This window comes from Meriones unguiculatus, chromosome 10 (assembly GCF_030254825.1).
Source record: "Meriones unguiculatus strain TT.TT164.6M chromosome 10, Bangor_MerUng_6.1, whole genome shotgun sequence".
NCBI classification, from domain to species: domain Eukaryota; kingdom Metazoa; phylum Chordata; class Mammalia; order Rodentia; family Muridae; genus Meriones; species Meriones unguiculatus.
The window spans coordinates 106,674,570-106,693,729 of record NC_083358.1 but is presented as its reverse complement, the minus strand read 5'-3'; the positions used below and the strand labels follow the sequence as shown (position 1 = coordinate 106,693,729).

Here is a 19,160-nt window from a genome sequence, read left to right as displayed (position 1 = left end):
GGAATACAAAGTGAATAAAGTGTAATTAATAAAGAGTTAAAAAAAGAGAGATAGTCTTTGTTTCATTCATCCTCTAAAATATTTGACTAAAGCTCAACTCAAAAGTAGTGGGCTAACTAATCTGGAAAAGGAAATCTCACTAGGCCACTGTGGTCTTTTGCATTTAGGCTCCACTGGATAAAAGTGTAAGTGCATTTGAATACACTAGCATTCAGAATACAGTAATTTTGAGAGGTCTAATCCTTGTCTCAGAAAGGAACATTCTTCTCTTCTCATAAATGTACATGGGCCTTAAGGCACAAGTATGAAAAGTGCCATCATTGGTCACCCATTGACTAACATTGTGTTCCTGCCCATTCCTTTGCTGTGTGAGTATGGATCAGACCATGTACTTTCTTTTTTATTGTATTTCAGTGTGTTTACTTTACATCACAAATGTATCCCTCCCTCCTCTCCTTCCAGTTCCCCCTTCACCTTCTTCCCTCTTCCCCTCTTCCCTTCTTCCCAGGAAAGGGGAGCCTCCCTCACCCCATATCAACCCTCACCAGAACATCAAGTCACATCAGAACTGAACATATCCTCATCCCCGAGGAGAGGCAAGGCAGCACTACCAGAGGGAATTGATCCCTGTGCAATATAGTGTGAAATCAGAGATGTTGCACCACCACTATGATTACCCTATAGTTTTACCTGTAGGAATTTAAGAAATTGCCGAACACTTAAGGGGAAACCAGATAAACAGAGAAATCTTCATCCTCCTCTTTGTAGGATTAAGCCTGTCCTCTCATCAGGAGGGGAAAAAGGGGCCTCTGGAAAAGCACTAGTACAGACACAGCTCCTGGCTGACAACTTCCAGGACTCGCTTGACCAGGTCATGGCTTCCACAGCCTCCAGTCCCTCCAGCAGCAGATAACCTCCCTTGTTGGGTTGTCTTACAAAGCAGGAGAGCTCTTGACCTGCTGACAGCTGGGCAGGGAGGGACTTGTGTTGTACTGGGGGAGGAATGTTGTTTCTCTGTTCATGAATCTTGGCTGGTGTAAGAAAAGATACAGGTATTAAGGATCTCCAGTGAGATTTCTGAGCCTGTTATGCCCAATTACTCAAGCTCTCTGGCAGCTTGGATCTTCCCCATTTTGGCCCTTTACTGTCCATTGGGACCTTCCTCCTCTTGGCCCCCTGTTTCAATTTCTAAAAGAGAAAACCTCAAAGCCAAGTCAGTTTTCCTACACAGTCAAGGGGGAGAGGGAGGGAGTAAGAAAAGAAAGGAGGGAGAAAGAGAAGGGGGGAGTGAGAGAGAGAGAGAGAAAGAAAGAAAGAGAAGGAGAAAGAGAGAGAGAGAGAGAGAGAGAGAGAGAGAGAGAGAGAGAGAGAAAGGCATAGGGAGGGAGGGAGGAAAAGAGAGAGATGTTTTCAGCCCCAGGTGTGGAATATTACCATAGAAGAGAATTGTCCACAAGGAATCACTTTGCAATAGTTTCAGGTATGGAGAGAAGTTCCTACATGACAGGAATCCTAAGTGCACCTTTTTCTTATCCAACCCTTTACACAGTGGGTTCAAACAAATAGGGGACCCTTTCTTAAAGCAAAGAGTTCTGAGAAGAAAGCATTCTTCATGTTTTCAGAAACTGGAGAATGGAAATAAGAAGAATTAAGAATTATTAAGGACAATTTACCGAGAACTTTTCAGTTACAAAACCCAACAGTACAGCTTTCTTTCAAATAAGGCCAGGCTGGAACCTAATGCTAAATCTATTTATGAATATGCCTTAAGAGGCAGTTGATACAAACAAGCTCTGAAAAGCAGAGTGGTGGTGGTGGGGGTCTCCCTACCCAAAATGCTGGAACCATGCAGCAACAAGACAAGACACTCTCTACTGGGGAGCCTTGTCAAAACCTGGTCCTACAGTCTGGGATCTGAGGACCATCTCTCTGTGCTTTACAAAGAAAAACCAGAAAATCAGTATCTTGTGAAGGGGAGTGGGTTTATTTATAGTTCTGTCTTGACTAAGGAGGGAAACGTTCTTACCTCTCCCTCCCTTTCCTATACCAGTGTTACAATTTTATAGAAGAACTGGAACAAAATCCTCCAGCCAGGTGTCCATTTTATTGTGAGAAAACGTGTAAATCTGAGAATGTTCTTTTAGAGGGAGCCTCACCAGGACCCAGCATGGACGGGATCTCCTGCAGAAACTGTGGATCTTTAGCATTCCTTCTCTCATGGTCATTCCTACATAAAATAGAGTAATGTGTTGTAGTCATGTTTTACAACGCAAAGGACAATGTGCTGGGATTAGTCTCACATCCCCATCAGTTCATGGTTTTCCTCAATCCCTCGAATCCACAATCCATTTCTGATCCAGCATGGCCACGTTTATTGATGTAAAAATGTCTGCGGATGAGCTCTTAACACATGTTTATTGTTTCTTTCACTCAACTTCGTAAACCAAAGCAGAATTTTCCAAAGATGAGAAATGCTGTTAATGGGGAGATGACGCCCATGGAGAGAACTCTTGAGCAACAAGAAGTGCTTAGTAGTTAGGAACCAGGAGCTGAGGCACAATGGCCTGTGTGTCACTGGGCAGGTGTTTGGGGAAGAAAGCTTGTGGCTGGATCAGTGCCTGGCAAGGATTCTGGGTACTTTAGGAAGACACTAAGGTGGCTTCTATATCAAAGGGAGGCAGTAGGACCTAGGTTGTGCCTGTATCCTTTCTGAGGACCTGAGGATGATTTCTGATAACAGCCAGGGCCATGTCCCTGCTATCTTCACATCACCGAGTCTTTGAGTTCACTGTTTCCTTGTGCTGTTCCACTAGTGTCCCGATCCACTCTGAGGTTTTCTGCTTGGCTTCCTCCCAGGTGACACAGGGCTCATAGCCGAGATCATGCTGGGCTTTCTTGTAGGAGAAGGCAAATGTGCTGTTGGACAGCGTAACCAAGTGGCAGGTAAAGGGGGGCCGGTAGTTGTAGATTGGAAGCAGCAGGAAGCTCACAGTTTCCAGCAGGAAGGCAAGCCAGTAGAGCAGGGGCAGAGGAAGGCTCCAACTGGAATCAGGGCAGAGGCCCCATTCCTTGCTCAGGGCATAATTTAAATCATCATAGCTTTGGTGAGGGGTGTCATCTGAGATGTAGTAGAATTGTCCTTGGATGCTGGGGGACTTCTTGGGGTCGCGTAGGCCCCTGGCAGCCAGAATGTGTGCCCAGGCAACGTTGTCCACATACACTGGGTTGGCTCTAGAGTATTTGCCAGTAGTATCCAAAACACCCTTATTTTTCACGGCCCTAATTACTATATTATAAAGGAATGAGCATTTTTCCCCATGAATGTACATGCGCCTTAAGGCACAAGTATGTAAAGTGCCACCATTTCTCAGGGTACACCCATTGGCTGCCAGCACTGCCTTCTCAGCCATCTTTTTGCTGTATGGATATGGATCAGACCATGTACTTTCTAGATTGTCTTCTTCATGGCCATCCAAGATGATCTGCTTGTAGGAGTTGGGCCCTGCCACCTCAACTGAGCTGGTGAAGATGAAGACTGGCACACTAGCTTGGACACAGGCTTCCAGTAGGTTCTTGGTACCTAATCATAGACAATGCATTGTCAGTGTCAAGAGATAAGCCAGGGGCCCAGTGTGTGCACAGCTTCAGGATTATTCTTGTCTTTTTGCCCAACAATACAACGTTTACAGATTACAGTTCATCTTCCCTACCTGGACTCAGCTACCAAGCTGTTCCCAGAAGACAACAGGTGGGTTCCAGAGAGCACGTATGTCTAGGCTTTTGTGTTCATTGCCTCGTGGCTATGTGTAAGTTTGAGTGTATGTGACTGAGTGTTTTTTTTTTCATTATTACTTTAAAATGCTTTAAAGCTTCTCATTAATCCATTCCTAACATGCCCATGAAATAAGTATAATTTTTTGCATATCAATTCATCCATGATTTTTAAATTATAGAACCAGATCATATTCTTAGATTGTGAATGAGAATAGTTCTTTTTCTCCAAGAATCATTGAAGAATTAACATCATTCAGGCTCAAGAATAGTGTGTACAGTTGATATGCATGTTATGTAGTCATTTCATAGGTACAACTTTTTGCTATTGTTATTTGATTAGAATCAAAATGGGCCGAGTACCAAAATGAGTCAAGTATGACCCAGAGAACAAATGGTTATTGGGTTTGGAGAAATGTAGAGATACGCCTATATTCCTGATTGTACACACAATGTTTAAAACACTTTTGGTTCTAGCTATGACTTTATTTTTACCTGGTTATATAAAGTAGGGGTGATACATATTCCTTCTAGTTTCATGCTGGCACCCAGCACTTGTATCTGTTGCTCTTAGTAGGAAACTAAAAGAGCTTGTGAGCGTCCTGCTGGGCATTCCTGTAATGGTAGGACCTTGTGAGGTCCTGAGGATAGAACAGCCTGCAGAGCAGGTTCCTCCAATGTCTAGGCAGAAAATGGCTGGGTGCTTGTCTACTGCATGGAGTTGGAGTTCAGTCTCCTCTGCATGGAGGACAACAGAAGAGCTTTTCTTGAAGGTGGAGTGACAGGGCTGAGGCCTTACATCCAGGGTTACCTACTTTCTACCTGCTGGGCCTTAGCCATGGAATAGCACTGAGCTCTTCCAGCAGGGTATGGTGAGCAGAGGCATTAGTCTCAGAGAATGGCAGGGATTCTATGGTGAGAGCATTCCTTCCCGATATGTGTTAACATTTTCAACCTCCCAAATCTCACCTTCTCCTCTCCAGATACTCTACCTTTCAGATTGACATCTAGGATGGTCTGTCTGGGAATGACCCCTGAGACATCAATGACAGCAGCGGTGTGGATGACCACAGAGATGCCCTGGCAGGCTCTCCTCAGGTACTGGGCATCTAGAATGTTTCCCTCCAGCACTGACACCTTTGTGTTTGTCTTGAGGTCTGTGGAACACAAGGCAGGTCATTGAGAAGCTCTTCTCTGGGCTAAGATGTTCCCTGTACACAGGTGTTGACTACCTATGCCATCAAGAATTGTCCAGAAAGACATACATGGTATGTGTCTGTATAAGCACATTTTAGCTACATAGTCCAAGATAGACATAATACAATTTACAGACCCAAAGAAGATAAGGTACAAGGAGAATCCAAGGGTGTTGCTTAAATCTCACTCAGACTGGGAAATAGAATTGGCAGGAGAAGTGTCTGAAGAGAGGGAACAAGACAAGACCCTACCATAGCTGTTCTCTTAGAGGCTCCACCCAACATCAGATGAAAACAGATGCTGAGACTCACAGGCAAATATTTGGTGAAGAGCAGGGAATGTGAAAAAGTGGCAGGAAGGATAAAAAGACCTGAAAGTGCCAGAAGCTCCACAAGAAGCCTACCAGAGCAAACAAACCAGGGCCCAGAGGGGCTTTCGGAGACTGAAACACCGACCAAGGATCATGTATAGACTGGACCTAGGCTCCCTACACAGGTGTAGCAGATGGGCAGCTCAGGGTTTGTGTGGGTTACCTGGTTAGGGGAGAAGAGGCTGTCTCTGACATGGACTCTGTTGCCTGCCTGCTCTCTGATCACTGCTTCCTGTCAGGGCTGCCTCACCAGTCCATGGGGGAAGAGGATTCCATCAGTTCTGATTTGACTTAATGAGTTGGGGTGTGTGGGTATGTATGGCTCCCCTTATCTGAGGAACAGGAGAGGGAGAATAGGTTTATAATGAGGAAGCTTGAGAATGAGAGCAGAGGAGGGAGAGGGCTATGATCCAATTGTAAATTGAATAAATAAATTTTTTTTGGTACAATAGTTTATTGCAGACATTGATAAGTTAATGCATATTTTATTACCAGCTTCAAAACATTATATGCTAAGCAAAGAAATACATCTAGATGTTCATATACCAAGACTACATCGTTCAACTATGCTGATACAGAGAAAAAACTTCCTAGTATTTTTAAATTTGAGCACTTCTTTTCTTTTTTTTTCCTAGATTTTCTTTTTATTATTATTATTTTTTTTATTATTATCAGTTACATTTTATTAACTCTGTATCCCAGCCGTGTCCCGATCCCTCATTCCCTCCCACTCCCTCCCTCCCTCCCTCATCTCCACTGTGCCCCTTTCCAAGTCCACTGATGGGGGGACCTTCTCCCCATTCATCTGATCCTGCTTTATCAGGTATCTTCAGGACTGATTGCAAAGCCCTCCTCTGTGGCCTAACAGGACTGCTCCTCCCTTTGGGGGTGGGGAGACCAAAGAGCCAGTGAGGGGAACAAGGACTATTTCTAACAGGAACTCAATGAATAAATAAATTTTTAAAAGAGAATTGTTCTAGAGGGAAACCGGTTAGAGAGGAAGGCTGGAAAGAAGGGAAAGCATTGTTTCTTTCTTCCGGAAAGCAAATCAGCTTAGGAAGCTGTCAAATGTGCCTAGGACATGAACTTGTTCAAGAGAGTGCTGGGAAGATCATCCATCCACAAAGTGACTCAGCAGGTAATAGAGAGGTGGGGAGAAGTGGGTTAGCAATCAGATTGTCTGTCCCAGGGTTTTCATGAGGAACACATTTCTAGCAGTGGCAGCAGAAGGAAGACTCACAAATATATATCTTGGGTGTTCCCCTTGCCAGAGCCTGGTATTTTCTGGGTCTCTGCTGGGCAAAAAAGGAAAAGTTAACTCAGAACCAATGGCTTGGCTTCAGTGACCCAGGGAGGTCAGAAACACTGGCAACAAGATTAGGATGGCCCAAGTTGGATACAGTGGAATATCTCCTCTGAAACAGTATCAGGAGCAGATGTCAATGATCTACCTGGCTTTCTCAGGACTTCCTTGTACCATCTATTCCAAGGCCCTAAATACACCTGCATCTTCATACTTCTTCTGGACTTGGTGGGTTACACTGCCTATTATTTTGTCACTTAATTCACAAAATGAACTGTTTGCCACACACAGTCTGTGCCAGTACCCTACACTTGCTGTGCTTCATAATTGAAACCCAGCTTCAAAACTATGCTTCCTTCCTTCCCACACTTCCTAGAGACTGGTCCTGTGTGCCCTGCTTAATAGATGAGCAAAGTGATGCCCAAGAAGCCTGAGGACACAGTTATACCTATACCTACTGAGGACACCTTGCTTGCCCTCTGCCTACACCTGTGCCATTAGCCTGTGCTCTGGCATTGCTTGGAATCAATTTTTCAGGGACAGATTAAGGACATTCAAGTGACCTGAAATTGTCCCTGAAGCCAAACAGTGAGAAAGACAGAAGAAATCCAAGGCTAAAGAAACATCTCCAAGGGACAAAAATAGAATGGCTTTCCCCTAATTCAGTATTCAGCATACCCTATCCAAGCCCCTCTTCTCACCATGCAACTCCCAGAAGGCCCGGAATTAGAAAGATTCGAATTTGGGGCTGCTCAGAAGGTATTACCTGCCTGAGGGTTGAATTCTATTATTATGATCTGATCTCCCCACTTCTTCCTTTTTCTTCCTTGATACTGATGTTAGACCTGTGGTGACTCCCAACCAAAAAAATTATTTTCAGTTGCTACTTCATGAGTGTAATGTTGCTACTTTTATGAATTGTATTGTAGTATCTGGTAGGTAGGATACCTGATATGAAGTCCCTCTAAAAGGTTAGTGAAAGCTCAGTGGACTTGTTACACACAGAATAAAAACCACTGTTCTAGACAGACTGGTTCAGGGATGTGGCTGTGACAAGAGGAGAACTCCTGACCTGTAGCGAAAGACTCACATCCATGAGCTCTCTGGGGACCCTGAGGTCCTAGGAGAGGGCCTGTAGAGAGTGTTTTGGTGGAGCCATGGCTGCAGCATGATCTAAGTCTTCCTCATGTACTGATAATTGCACAGCAACCACATGGGATGGTACAACTTATGAGCTGGATCAGAAGGAGACCCAGGTAAATGCCTTCACCCATCGGATGTGAAGAACATAACGGCTGCAGCTAGTCTTCCTGGGCTCCACCCCAGTGTGTTTATTCTAACTGTGGTATTTGTGCAAACGAGTTAACCTTTGCACTCTTCCTCTACAGAAATAGACGGGAGAAGCATTAACTACACCCCAGGAATGGTACACACAGCTAATGAGTTATCTCCACAGTTTGCCCCATGGTGCCTGGCCCAGAAAGGGCACTTCTAGGAGATTCCTCATTCTTATCTTTATGCAGGGCCTTCTGTGTCCATACCCACAGTGGAGCTATTTCTCCATCTGAACCTTGGCTGTTTGCAAATAATGCTGAGGAACAGTATCCTAATTAATAGAATTGTTGACTATGTGTTAATATTTCACTTCTGGAAGGAACACTGAAGCTGACAGGAGGAAATTGACATCGGAGGAGATCAGAGACAAGAAATAGAATAGAGGGTGAGTGCTGTTTCAGAGGACTGTGGAGGGTCCTGAGTGCAGGGCAGATCCCTAGGTAGAACAGATTTACACTTGACTCTGCAGAGGGGCAAAGATCCAGCTTGAGTCACATAGGAGCACCAGGAAACACTGAAGACTCTGGGCCCAAGAGCTGACCATTGGTCAAAATAGTGGAGCATAGTGAGGAACCTCTGTCTTCATCTGTGTTCCTCATTAATCAGGTGACACTGCTATAGTCATTTTTCTTTTTCCAACTCAAAGCCCTTACTGACAAGGTGAGTGAGCCTGCTTTCCCTCTTTCCCTGCAATTATTTTAATGACCCAGGGTGCAGGCTGAATAGATGGTAAACTATACTACAAAATCAGTTGTTCCAGTTGTACCCAGTTAAACAAATTGGCATACTAATAACAGCCTGCACTAGTGAATTCTGCAGTCTTACTCTTAGTGATGATAAACTGCAGTGAGGAATGGTAAGAAATCCTTCAGAACAATCCAGCAAGGTATGGACAGTCCTGCTCATGCTGGCTTTGTTTCTGTCCCTTGGTTTGACCACATGCATGTACTCAGAAATTCTCTTCTTCAGTCTCTATCTCTTTCTGTCTGGCTGTCCATGTTCCTATCCCTACCTCTGTCTTCTTATACATCTTTTAATTTGATATTTTTTTCACTCATTTTATTTTACTTCTGCCCAAGATGCTAAATGAAGACCACCACAAAGCAAACCAGAACAAAAGAATTAGATCAGTAGCAATTAGGAGAGACAGGGAGCTAGTGCTGAGCCCTCCAGCTTAGTAATGACAAGTCCTACAGGAAAAGAGCTACAGGAAATGGAGAGAGAACTTGTCAGTACAAACCCATTCTCTTCCTGACTGTACAATGTCATTTTTGCTCAGTGGTGTGTTTCCTCCTGATGAGTGTGGACATGGAATGGTGTTATGACTACAAGTGTGTATGTACTAGACAAGGGAGGAGTCCTCCCTGCATCTACTCAGTGTTTGTTATGCAGTCACAGGACGAATTCTCAGGTTTACTTACTGAAGAAATCTTTCCTGGTTTCTGGTCTGAAGGCCTTGCCCAGGACCCTGATCTCCTCCAGGTCTTTCTCCTGCACCAACATGTGGACGATTCTCTGGCCCAGAAACCCTCCTGCTCCAGTCACCAGGCAGCTCCACCCAGGCATGGCAAACACAGGAAGCAGATTATAGTGGGAGGTGGGGTAATATAGGGTGACCCTGGAGATGGCAAGAAAGAGAGACAGGGTGATTTACCCATGCCCAGTTTTCCCACCACCCATTCATAACACAGATCACAAGACATGGGGCTATTTCTCCGCTGCACTAAGCATTTCATGTCAATGTATGTCAAGAGACTGTCAGACTCACAGTGTGTGGCTATGTTGTAAGATTTCTCCTTTTCCTAGATACCTGTTGCTAGCCCATGTCATTGCACCTTTGCTTCATAACAAATGGTCACAACCTGGGATTGAATAAAACCTTACCAAGCATGGCCAAGTTATATAAGCTGTTTGTGGAACTTAGAGAAGTGTTTACTTAACTTTATGGCCATAAAATGTTGGGATGAGGAGAGTCACAGAGTGAAGCATGAAGGGAGAGAACAGGAGTTTCTATGCTCTTGGGTAATATACTGCCCTCCAGAAAGCACTACAGTTTCAGTGATCTGGGAAGACAGGGAACTTGGCACTTGGGCTCTGTTTTGGACACTTCACTTATGGGCATGCTTGAACCTTGTGCTCTTTTGTTGAAATGTGATGGGACACAGAGTTTAGCCAAGTGCTGTCCGACTCCCTGGGTGGCTCAGTAATCCCTATCTTTGGAAATTCCTCAGTATTCCTTCCTTGATGTTGTGCAGCTCAACACAAATTTGAGAATTCTGCATTTTAAAGAAAGCCTCTGAACTCAGAGCAAGGTATAGGAAAGATAGATTCCCTGTAGGAAGCCCACTAGAGACTGATGCATGGGGCTACAATGGTAATGCATAGCTGCAATGTAGACCTGATGATTTTAGAGATGTGTTGGAGGTTGGTCTGATGTGTGTTATTGGCCCTCAAGATCTGGGTATAGCTATCCTTGTTTTGTAAACCTACCTGATTGACTGATTGTCCTGGATAGGGCAGAAAGTGGTTAGGTGTGGCTGAGGTTTTCTGACTTTTGAGGGCAGGAGAAAGAGGGAAGAAACAGGCCAGGATGGGTTAGCATGTAGGAGGAAGCAAGTGGTCTGGGAGGAAGGACTCCAATAAATATCATGCAGAGACCCAGGTGAAGAATAAAACAAGTATTTATCACATTATGGATAGAAGGTAGTTCAGATGAGGATGGTTAAGGAGGATCGCATTGGATGGGGCCTGGGAGGTAGATGATGAGGTTATTGAGTCAGCTTAGGTGAAATATTTATCCTGCCCAAGGTAAATAAGGCAATTATAAAATCTAACAGGTGTCTCTGTCTTAGTACTTGAGTTAGCAGGGTAAATAACACCACTGCAATGATTATAGAGTTAAAAAAAATGACAAATAACATTATACAGCCCAACATTTAATTTTTTATTTACTACAGCAAATGGCTCTGAACTAATTTTATGTATCCACACTCTTTAAATCAAACTTTATTATAATTTATTGGGAGGAGGGGAATAAGCTTCTACCTATACAATGCAAACTTAAAACCTAAAAACTCCAGGGTGAAATAATGTCTCTTTAAGAGACTGTCTTAAACAGACACACAAGCAAATGGCATCCTACTGCAGAAAGACCCAAACTGGGAAGCGAACAGAGCAGACTTAAGGTCAGTTTCCTCTGGGGATGCACAAACATTGCTTCCTGCTGTTGCTGCTGGCTCAGCTCTCATAGAGCAAAAGCAGCCATGGTTATGAAGACATGGCAAGTTGGAGAGGTAAAACTGTGAGGCAAAGCTAGGTCTGGAACTGCATCTAAAATAAAAAATTCCATGGCTAAGGATGCTTGAATTTCTTTTGGCTTTGTTTTGGTTTCCATAGTCATGGATCTGTTTACAATGTGTTTAATGGAGGTGGCTCATTTCCATGCCTTCTCCAAAAAATATTCAAGGAGAAAATGGGGCGAAAGCCAAAAGATGGAATACTAAGTTATGGACAATAAAAAAGACATCCTTCCTGATATAAACTAGGTTAATAATGGCTAAAACTCAAAGCTCTCTGGCTACAAGATGCTTGTCATCTCTTTCTGGGAAGGGCCACTCATACCCTTTATGAACAACTAAATTCCAAAAAATAATAAACTGGGCTTTACTTGTTACAGCTTAAATTTGTACATTTGGCCTAAAACTTCTGGATCAGCCCAACTTACTCAAGTCAGAACAGGAACTCCTAGTGATTAGCCACTTGCAAAATCAGTTTAGGATTCAAAATGACAAACTTCTTCTTAAGATTTCCGTGTATATTCTCTTTTCTTAATAATGAATGCTATGTCCTTATTGATCCACAGGTGGTTGGATTCACATCACTTTTAGGTTTCTATGAAGAGAGATGTCACACTGCTTAAACAGGCTAGCCAATCTCCTCAGAAGATGGGACTTCGACAGAATACCTGATGTCAAAGGCATTTGGGCTGAAGACATATGTTCTATTGGTCAATGTGAGGACCCAAAATTAGGCTGGGAGATAAACATGCAAACTGCATGCCTCCCACGTGAAAATGGTTTTAAATACTAAGTAAATTAAGAAGTCACACTGCTCTGGAAGCCAGCTTATCCTTTTGGACATGAGACATTTTCACGGAGGACAAATGTTAGTCATGCCTAATGCAAAAAATTAACTGGAGACTTACAGATGGCAAAATACAGGTCAGCCTAGTTAGGTCCTAAACACTCAAAAATTACCACTCTTGTTTTTAAAGAAATGAAACTGTCCATTTGATATGAAAACAGAAAACAAGCCAAAGATAGCCAGAACAAATGTAAAAACGCAGACACAAGATGCCTAGGATATACTGAAACTCTTTCAAGATAGAAAAGAGTTTATATAAAGTTTGGCTATCAAGACATTACCACCCATTCCATATAATAAAGGAAATAGGACAAAAATAGCCACAACAAATATAAAAACAAATGCAAAATAGCCACAAGAAATATAAAAAAATGCATGTTTTATTTTAAACACATGCCTTTTCTATTGCTGAGTACAACTGGCTTGTCTCTTTACTGGGAGGCCTTCTTTCAGGAGACAGGTTGTGGCTTGGCCTAATGCAACAGGCACTCACGAGCCCAGGGAGGATATTTAGAGGTATACAACCATGTTTTGATTTCAACATGATAATTTTTATATGGTCAATAATAATGGTAACTTATATTGCTGATCCCGCTAAATGGAAATAGTTGTAAACCTGACTGAGACATGGATGTCCATGCATAGCCAGTAATTCTTGTTGGCTACAGAATCCACATTCTATCCTTTCATATGACATGAATAAAGACTTCCAGATACCTTTTTTTTCCATACAAAGTAGAGAGTCATCCTTAATTGATCTACCTGTGCATCCTGCACATCTTATCCAATTTATTTTTGGTACTTTATAATGCTTGTGAGAAATTAGGTATTTTCAGAACAAATAAACCAGACACCAATGGCATTGGATCAAACCTGACAGGACTCATCTTTTCAGCATGCTGAGATGCTGATACATCTGTTCCAGCATCATGCATGTTCCAGTATTCTGCTTGTTCTAGCCTCATCGTCTTCAGTTGCTGTTCCTCATCAAAGCCTGCTCCCAAGAGAGCTTTGAAGAAAGCCACCACTCTTAATTGTTCCAGCATTTCAGACTGTTCCAAACAAGACTTCTATTTAGCCTGAAATTTCTCACAAATGATATTGCTAGCTTGGTTAACCATTTTTTACGAATTTCCTTTGGGCCAAATAGGATTGCTTCATCCCAAAAGTGAGCTAGAAGAAATCCCTGATAATGATCCCCCATTTCCCTTAAGGAGGGTTGAGTAGGTTTTTGGTTGTATTCTTGGGCTATGAATGCTATTGTCCTTGGGAGTTGGTATACGCTATTAATGGTCTTATTTGAGAGAAAATGAAGTTAAGCTCAGGGATGTCTCTCTTTTCTTTTCCTTGTCTTTTTTAGTTAAGGAGAATTGAGTTGAAAAGAAAGAAGAGGAATATAGGGATATCAAATAGGAATAAGACAAACAGTAGGTTATTAAATCGACTCCTCAACTTAACGCTTTGTTTGTTATTTTCAAATAAGGTTTTTTTTTAACTGATTGCTATAGGATTTTGTATAGTGGTGCAAAAATAAATGTATTTTTGACACATTGATATCAATGTTAGTGTATTGATACAATTTCAAAATTACTTACAATACTTTGAAACTGCTATTACAAACTGTTTAGGATATTAGGTAATGCAAGTTACCTAATGTAAGATAATCTACTCATGGTCATGTCAGACCCTAGTTTAATTTATCACAGGAATATGCATCCTAGGTTTAACAAATATATTCTATAGATAGATTATATAAAAATAAATAGATAAGTCTTTAAAAACCCAAGAGACCTAAGAGACCTACAAAATATTGTATATAAACTGTTTTATTATTTTAAAGATTCTTTGACAATTGGAAAGATCATCTCCTGACAGAACCCTGACTACCTCAAAGAAGATGATGAGCATCGAAGAAGCTCCATATGGAGATGGCTTCAAATATGGCAGACCAGCCCCCTAGGCAAAGAAAATGCCCTCACTTCACAACAAAGAGAATTCTGCCCAAAATCAGCAAACTCAAATGCAGGCCAAACTGACTGCTGAACTCTGCCAAAACAGGGTAAGCAAATCCTAAATGGTTTTTGCTTCACATATATGTTGGTCAAGATACTGAGCCAGAAGGCTGAAGATGATGCTCCACCATTATAGAGAGTTTTGGGTGGTTGTTCAGGTAGCAAACTGTCTCTGTCAATTTCTATTTTTAGAAGCTACTAACATGCATATCCTGTTTATTTAGGGTATAAATTTTATTCCTTCTTAAGTCTCTGATAGTGTGGAGAACCAGATGGTCTTTGTTTTACAATTAGCTTAGTTGCTTACAAATTAAAAAGATGTTTTAGGTCTAGATAGATGTTTTTAGGTTGATAGAGACAAACTCTAAAAATAACTGAAGCACAAACCTTAGACCCTCATATATAAGATATTTTTCTCAAGGTTGCCAAGTGAATTTAAGTTAGATATTATTCATAATCGTCTTACCTATTTTAAAAATGTTTCCTATTTTTTTTATAGTAAAAATGTGGCCTTTTTATTTAGACAGAAACAGGGGAATTGTTGGAGGTTGGTCTGAGGTGTGTTACTGGCCCTCAAGATCTGGGTACACTTATCCTTGTTGTATAAACCTCCCTGATTGACTGCTTAAACAGCCTATACCTTGGCATGACAGAATGGGGTAGGCATGGCTAAGGTTCCCAGGCTTTGTAGCACAGGAGGATCACGGGAAACAAATGGACAAGAAAAGAGGAGGAAGTAGGACGCTGTGATGGGTTATCATGGAGAAGGAACCACATGGGCTGGGAGGAAGGACTCCAATAATGGCATGAAAGGGCCCAGATGAAGAATAAATGCAAGTATTTATAAGATTACGGATAGAAGATACTTCAGATTAAGATGGTTAAGGAGAATGGCTTTGGATGCGGGCTGGGATGGTGAGGTTATTGAGACTGTGTAGGTGAAATATCTTCCTGCCCCAATGTAAATAAGGCAATTATGAAAACTAACAGGTCTCCTATTATTTGTGTAAAGATGGTTAAATAATACTACCACAAAAATTATGGGGCTACTACTAATAATTGAAAACATTACATATACCAACATTTAGTTTTTTATTTAGTACAACGGAGGTGCAAAAACATTGAGCACCTGTAGAGGACACTTACAGGTGGAATCAGCTGGAGACCATGTGTGCTACAATAGCAAAGCCATCTGCATAGCATTGCCCAACCCTGTTGCAACATACTAGACATGGAGGGCAAAAGTCTTTCTTTACAAGTATTGTCTCCTTTCATTCTTGCCTTTTTCAAGTTCATGCAACTCATTTTTGGACCCGATTTAGATATGAGCACAGGTTTTTGGTACAAGGTTCTCAGGTATTCTTCTAGAGTCGAGACAGACTTGTGGGGGGATCAATAAGTTAGTGAACAAGTACAGTCATCAGGAAGTGTGAGCCCCTCAGCCTGTATTTAACTTTCTCCAGCAGGCTGGAGAGTCCTTGGGAAAGGTAGCCTGAAGCAAGAGGACATGTCTGAGGAGCTGTATGAGACAAAGTGAGGTGTGCTGCAGAAGGGCTAGTCCTGGAGGAGCCTTGATGTAGATGGAGTGTTTTCAAGTGATGGTAAAGGATGGTTTTCTCCCTCACTGCTTCCCTTCTTCTCTCCCTCCCTACATATGGTCCTCTCTCCCTCTTTCTCTTTTGACCATAGACTTCTAGTGGCTTTCTGTTCTTTGATTCTCTTCAGGATTTTACAACTGTCTCTTGTGTGTTTTGAGTTTATAAATTTTTTAAAATTAATCAATTCATTACACTGTATTCACTTTGTATCCCAGATCTAGGCCCCTCCATTATCTCCTCCCAGTCTCAGCCAACCCTCCCTCTTCTCCCCCATACCCCACTTTTACAACTGGCTCATGTTAATCAGTACTTGAAATTCCCTTGTATATTTATAGTCAAAGCATTCTGTCTCTTGTCCACCCTTCCCTCTTGTAACAGCTATTTGATAACATTTGTTTTTGCTGGACACCGTTTTTCTGTTCAGTTACTCAGATTTGCTTGCCTTGTCAGACAGTGTTGACATAGCAGTGATATAAGACATATCCCCTCAATACATAAAGAGGTAAATGACACTCATCATATTTATCGGTTATAGCACTTAGTTATAGAGAACACATGGAGGAATTGTAGTAAGAAACATTGTATAGTGAGGGATTAAGGAGTTCAGAAGACTGTGTTAGCAGAAGACACATCTGGTGAGAGGTCCAAAATGCGAAATTTAATTGCTGGGGTAACATGATTGTGGTCCTGAGTACAAGTTTAGACAAAGAAGCAGACAAGTTAGGACAGACCCTTGTGCCCAGCCTTGAGGCCCTTGAAAGGTATCATTGCTTGGCAGCCAGAACAGATGGCGGGCAGTCTCCCATACAGCTAGACCCTAGCTGGTGACCAAGGTCATATAGTCCTGCTACTAAGAAAAACAAACAAACAAACAAACAAACAAAAAAAAAAACAAGATGTGCTAATCATTCCCCCTCCCTAACAGGAGCAGATACCCTCCAGATGCATGGGCCAGGACCATTATGGCCTTGTTGCCATAATAAAATAAAGGAAGGCTTGAAAGTTACCTGTTTGTTGTTTTTCCCTTTAAAAACCCTGTTCCTCCAGAACTCAGAGACACATACCTCTCTTTTTCCACAGAGATCTTGCACCTGAGCTTGGGCTTGTATTAAAGTCTAATATGTTTGCAGTGGAGTCAATTCCCTGTGGTCTTTGGGGGTCTCGAGAACTGGGCATAACATTGGTTACTGCTTTTGTTGGTAAACTTACATGTACTGACATACTGAGAGTGAAACCCGAGAGCCAGACCATTCCCTCAATTCCAGACTCAAACATGTTTCTCTCAAATATCCTTTAAGATCTGTGCTCAGAAAGATTCCTACTCCTTAAACCTTGTGCTATAGAGCAAGGAGAACAGAACATATTTAAGGGTACTCCAGGCACTGTACCCTTGAGAACAGCTAGAACTACCATTGTCAACAGAGGTTACTATTTCCTGCCCATGGTATAAATATACCTAGTGTGGGCATAACGAACAGGGAGCTCACCCAAGAAAGTGGAAACCTCCCTAACAAACAGTGTAATCACTGCTTTCTGTTGCTGTTACAAAATGCCACATCCAAAGCAACCTATAAGAGAAGGCATCGAAGCGGACTTACTCAGTGTTGGAGAAGCTGAAGGCAGGCCCAGCTGAGAGCTCCCTTCTTGATCTGGAAGGAGGCAGTAAACATTTTCCAAATAAGGCTCAATGTTCAGGTTTATTTTTCAGATGCCTTATCTTAGCTGGCCCTGACTTGGTGTGACTTGTAAACCTCAGGGTTTTGCAAAAGAAATCGATGTGTCAAAAACATTTAATGAAATCCAAGCAACAATGACCTTTCCCCATAAAAGTTATATTCTTACAGTTTAACAGTATGGGAAGATAATCGTGATTAGGTAAGCTAGGTCATACATGCAATTTGGATTTAACTCTTTTAAAAATATTTTATTAATTCTTTGAACATTTCATATAATATATATTTGATCACATTCCGCTGCATCTCTCCCATCTTAAATATTCTCAGTTTCACCTACCATTCAACTTAAACAAAAAGAGTTTGTAGGTAAGTAGATAAAATTAGAAAAAAAATCATTCTGAGTGATATAACCTAGACCCCAAAAGAAAAGAAAGTATTTATTCAGTATTTGTTCACTGTTCAGTCTTTGATAAGCAAGCTACTATCCTTATAATCACAGAGGTTAGGTATAGATATGGAGCTAGTGAAGAGGGAAGAAACTCTTTGGGGAAAGGGAAAAAGAATAGTTATGGATGAATAGGGAGGGACAGGAATGGGAGATTCTAAAGGTCAGGGGAGGAAAGAAGGGACAAGAAAGGGAATACAGAAAGGAACAGCTAAAACTAAGTGTCATTTGAGGGGTTATATGGAAATTTAATACAGTAGAAGCTTCTGAAAATAAAACATATATATGATATAAAATAACTGTAAATTGGAAACATTAATAACAAGGGAGACAAAGCCCTAACTGGACATCTCTTACCATCGAATTAAACCACCAGCACTGAGAATGGATTACATTTAACTCAGTTGTTGACCCAAGGGGTACCATGGAAATCCCCCAAATAACCCAGGCTATTGTCAAGGCTAATGTCTGCTGACTACAAACTGATGGCAAGGCTTTAGAGGTGACAACAATACCTACTTAACTCAGTGAACATAGAGATGTTGAGCTGGTGCTTACCTAGAGCTTTCATGCCTGCTGAATACTAGTGTTCATGGTACCAGAAGACACTCTGCGGACTACCAGAGGGTAAAGATAAACATAAACCTGGCTGTAAAACCTGCAGTCAACATGGTGTTCTACCTACAAAGATATCCTGGTGTGGTAGTGGCACAAACGTCGTGTGAGCAACCACTCTCTTATTGTAATTAAGGCCTATACTTTGAGATAGAACCCATGCCTGACACTGCTCCAGTGGCCAAGAACATGAGGCTAGACAGGCCAGGGACCTAGGAGAAACCAAACACTATAGAGCTTCTAAAGGTATGTAGCAATAGAATGACTCCTAATGACATCTTCTATGCTCATAGATCAGCACATTGCTCATTTGTCATCAGAGAAACTCCTGCAGCAGATGACAACAAATACAGAGACCCACAGCTAGACACTATGCAGAGCATGAGAGACTTGAAATACTCAACCTCAAGTGCATTGTCTTCATCAAAACCCTATATTCCTCAGAGAACTCTTCAAAAAAAGAGGCAGAAATCATGTAAGAGCCAGTAGGGATGGAGGGCACCATGGAAACATGGCCCTATAGATACAACAAGTTTTAAACAAAAGTGAATTCATAGAAACTGTGGTAGTATACACAAGGCCTCACAGGACTAAACCAGATGGGGTTCCAGTGCTGAGAGTGGAAACAGACACAACCTCTCTTTCCTACCAAGAATCCATCTCCATTTGATAATGGCATTCAGAGGGAAAGGAGT

At 41.9% G+C, this 19,160-nt stretch overlaps 1 protein-coding gene and 1 long non-coding RNA gene across 3 annotated transcripts; one reads left to right on the top strand and one right to left on the bottom strand.

Annotated features, from left to right (window-relative positions):
* Positions 1–1,963: 1,963 nt before the first annotated feature.
* LOC132656962 (3 beta-hydroxysteroid dehydrogenase/Delta 5-->4-isomerase type 6-like) lies at positions 1,964–17,477 on the bottom strand. Of its 2 annotated transcripts, XM_060393006.1 has the most exons (5): positions 17,328–17,437; positions 11,701–11,867; positions 9,398–9,594; positions 4,764–4,928; positions 1,964–3,580 (listed from the first exon to the last, which is right to left on the bottom strand). In XM_060393006.1, the coding sequence occupies exons 3-5, from the start codon at positions 9,540–9,542 to the stop codon at positions 2,769–2,771; spliced, it is 1,122 nt and encodes a 373-aa protein (XP_060248989.1). In that variant the 5' UTR covers positions 9,543–9,594; positions 11,701–11,867; positions 17,328–17,437; the 3' UTR covers positions 1,964–2,768. The 2 variants fall into 2 exon arrangements, with proteins under 2 accessions (XP_060248989.1, XP_060248988.1); XM_060393005.1 differs by lacking the exon at positions 11,701–11,867 and having other exon boundaries at positions 17,328–17,477.
* On the top strand, positions 11,862–16,994 carry LOC132656964 (uncharacterized). The gene is made up of 3 exons (XR_009594804.1): positions 11,862–12,196; positions 13,960–14,178; positions 15,598–16,994. It is a non-coding gene; the product is annotated as an uncharacterized LOC132656964 (long non-coding RNA).
* Positions 17,478–19,160: the final 1,683 nt, after the last annotated feature.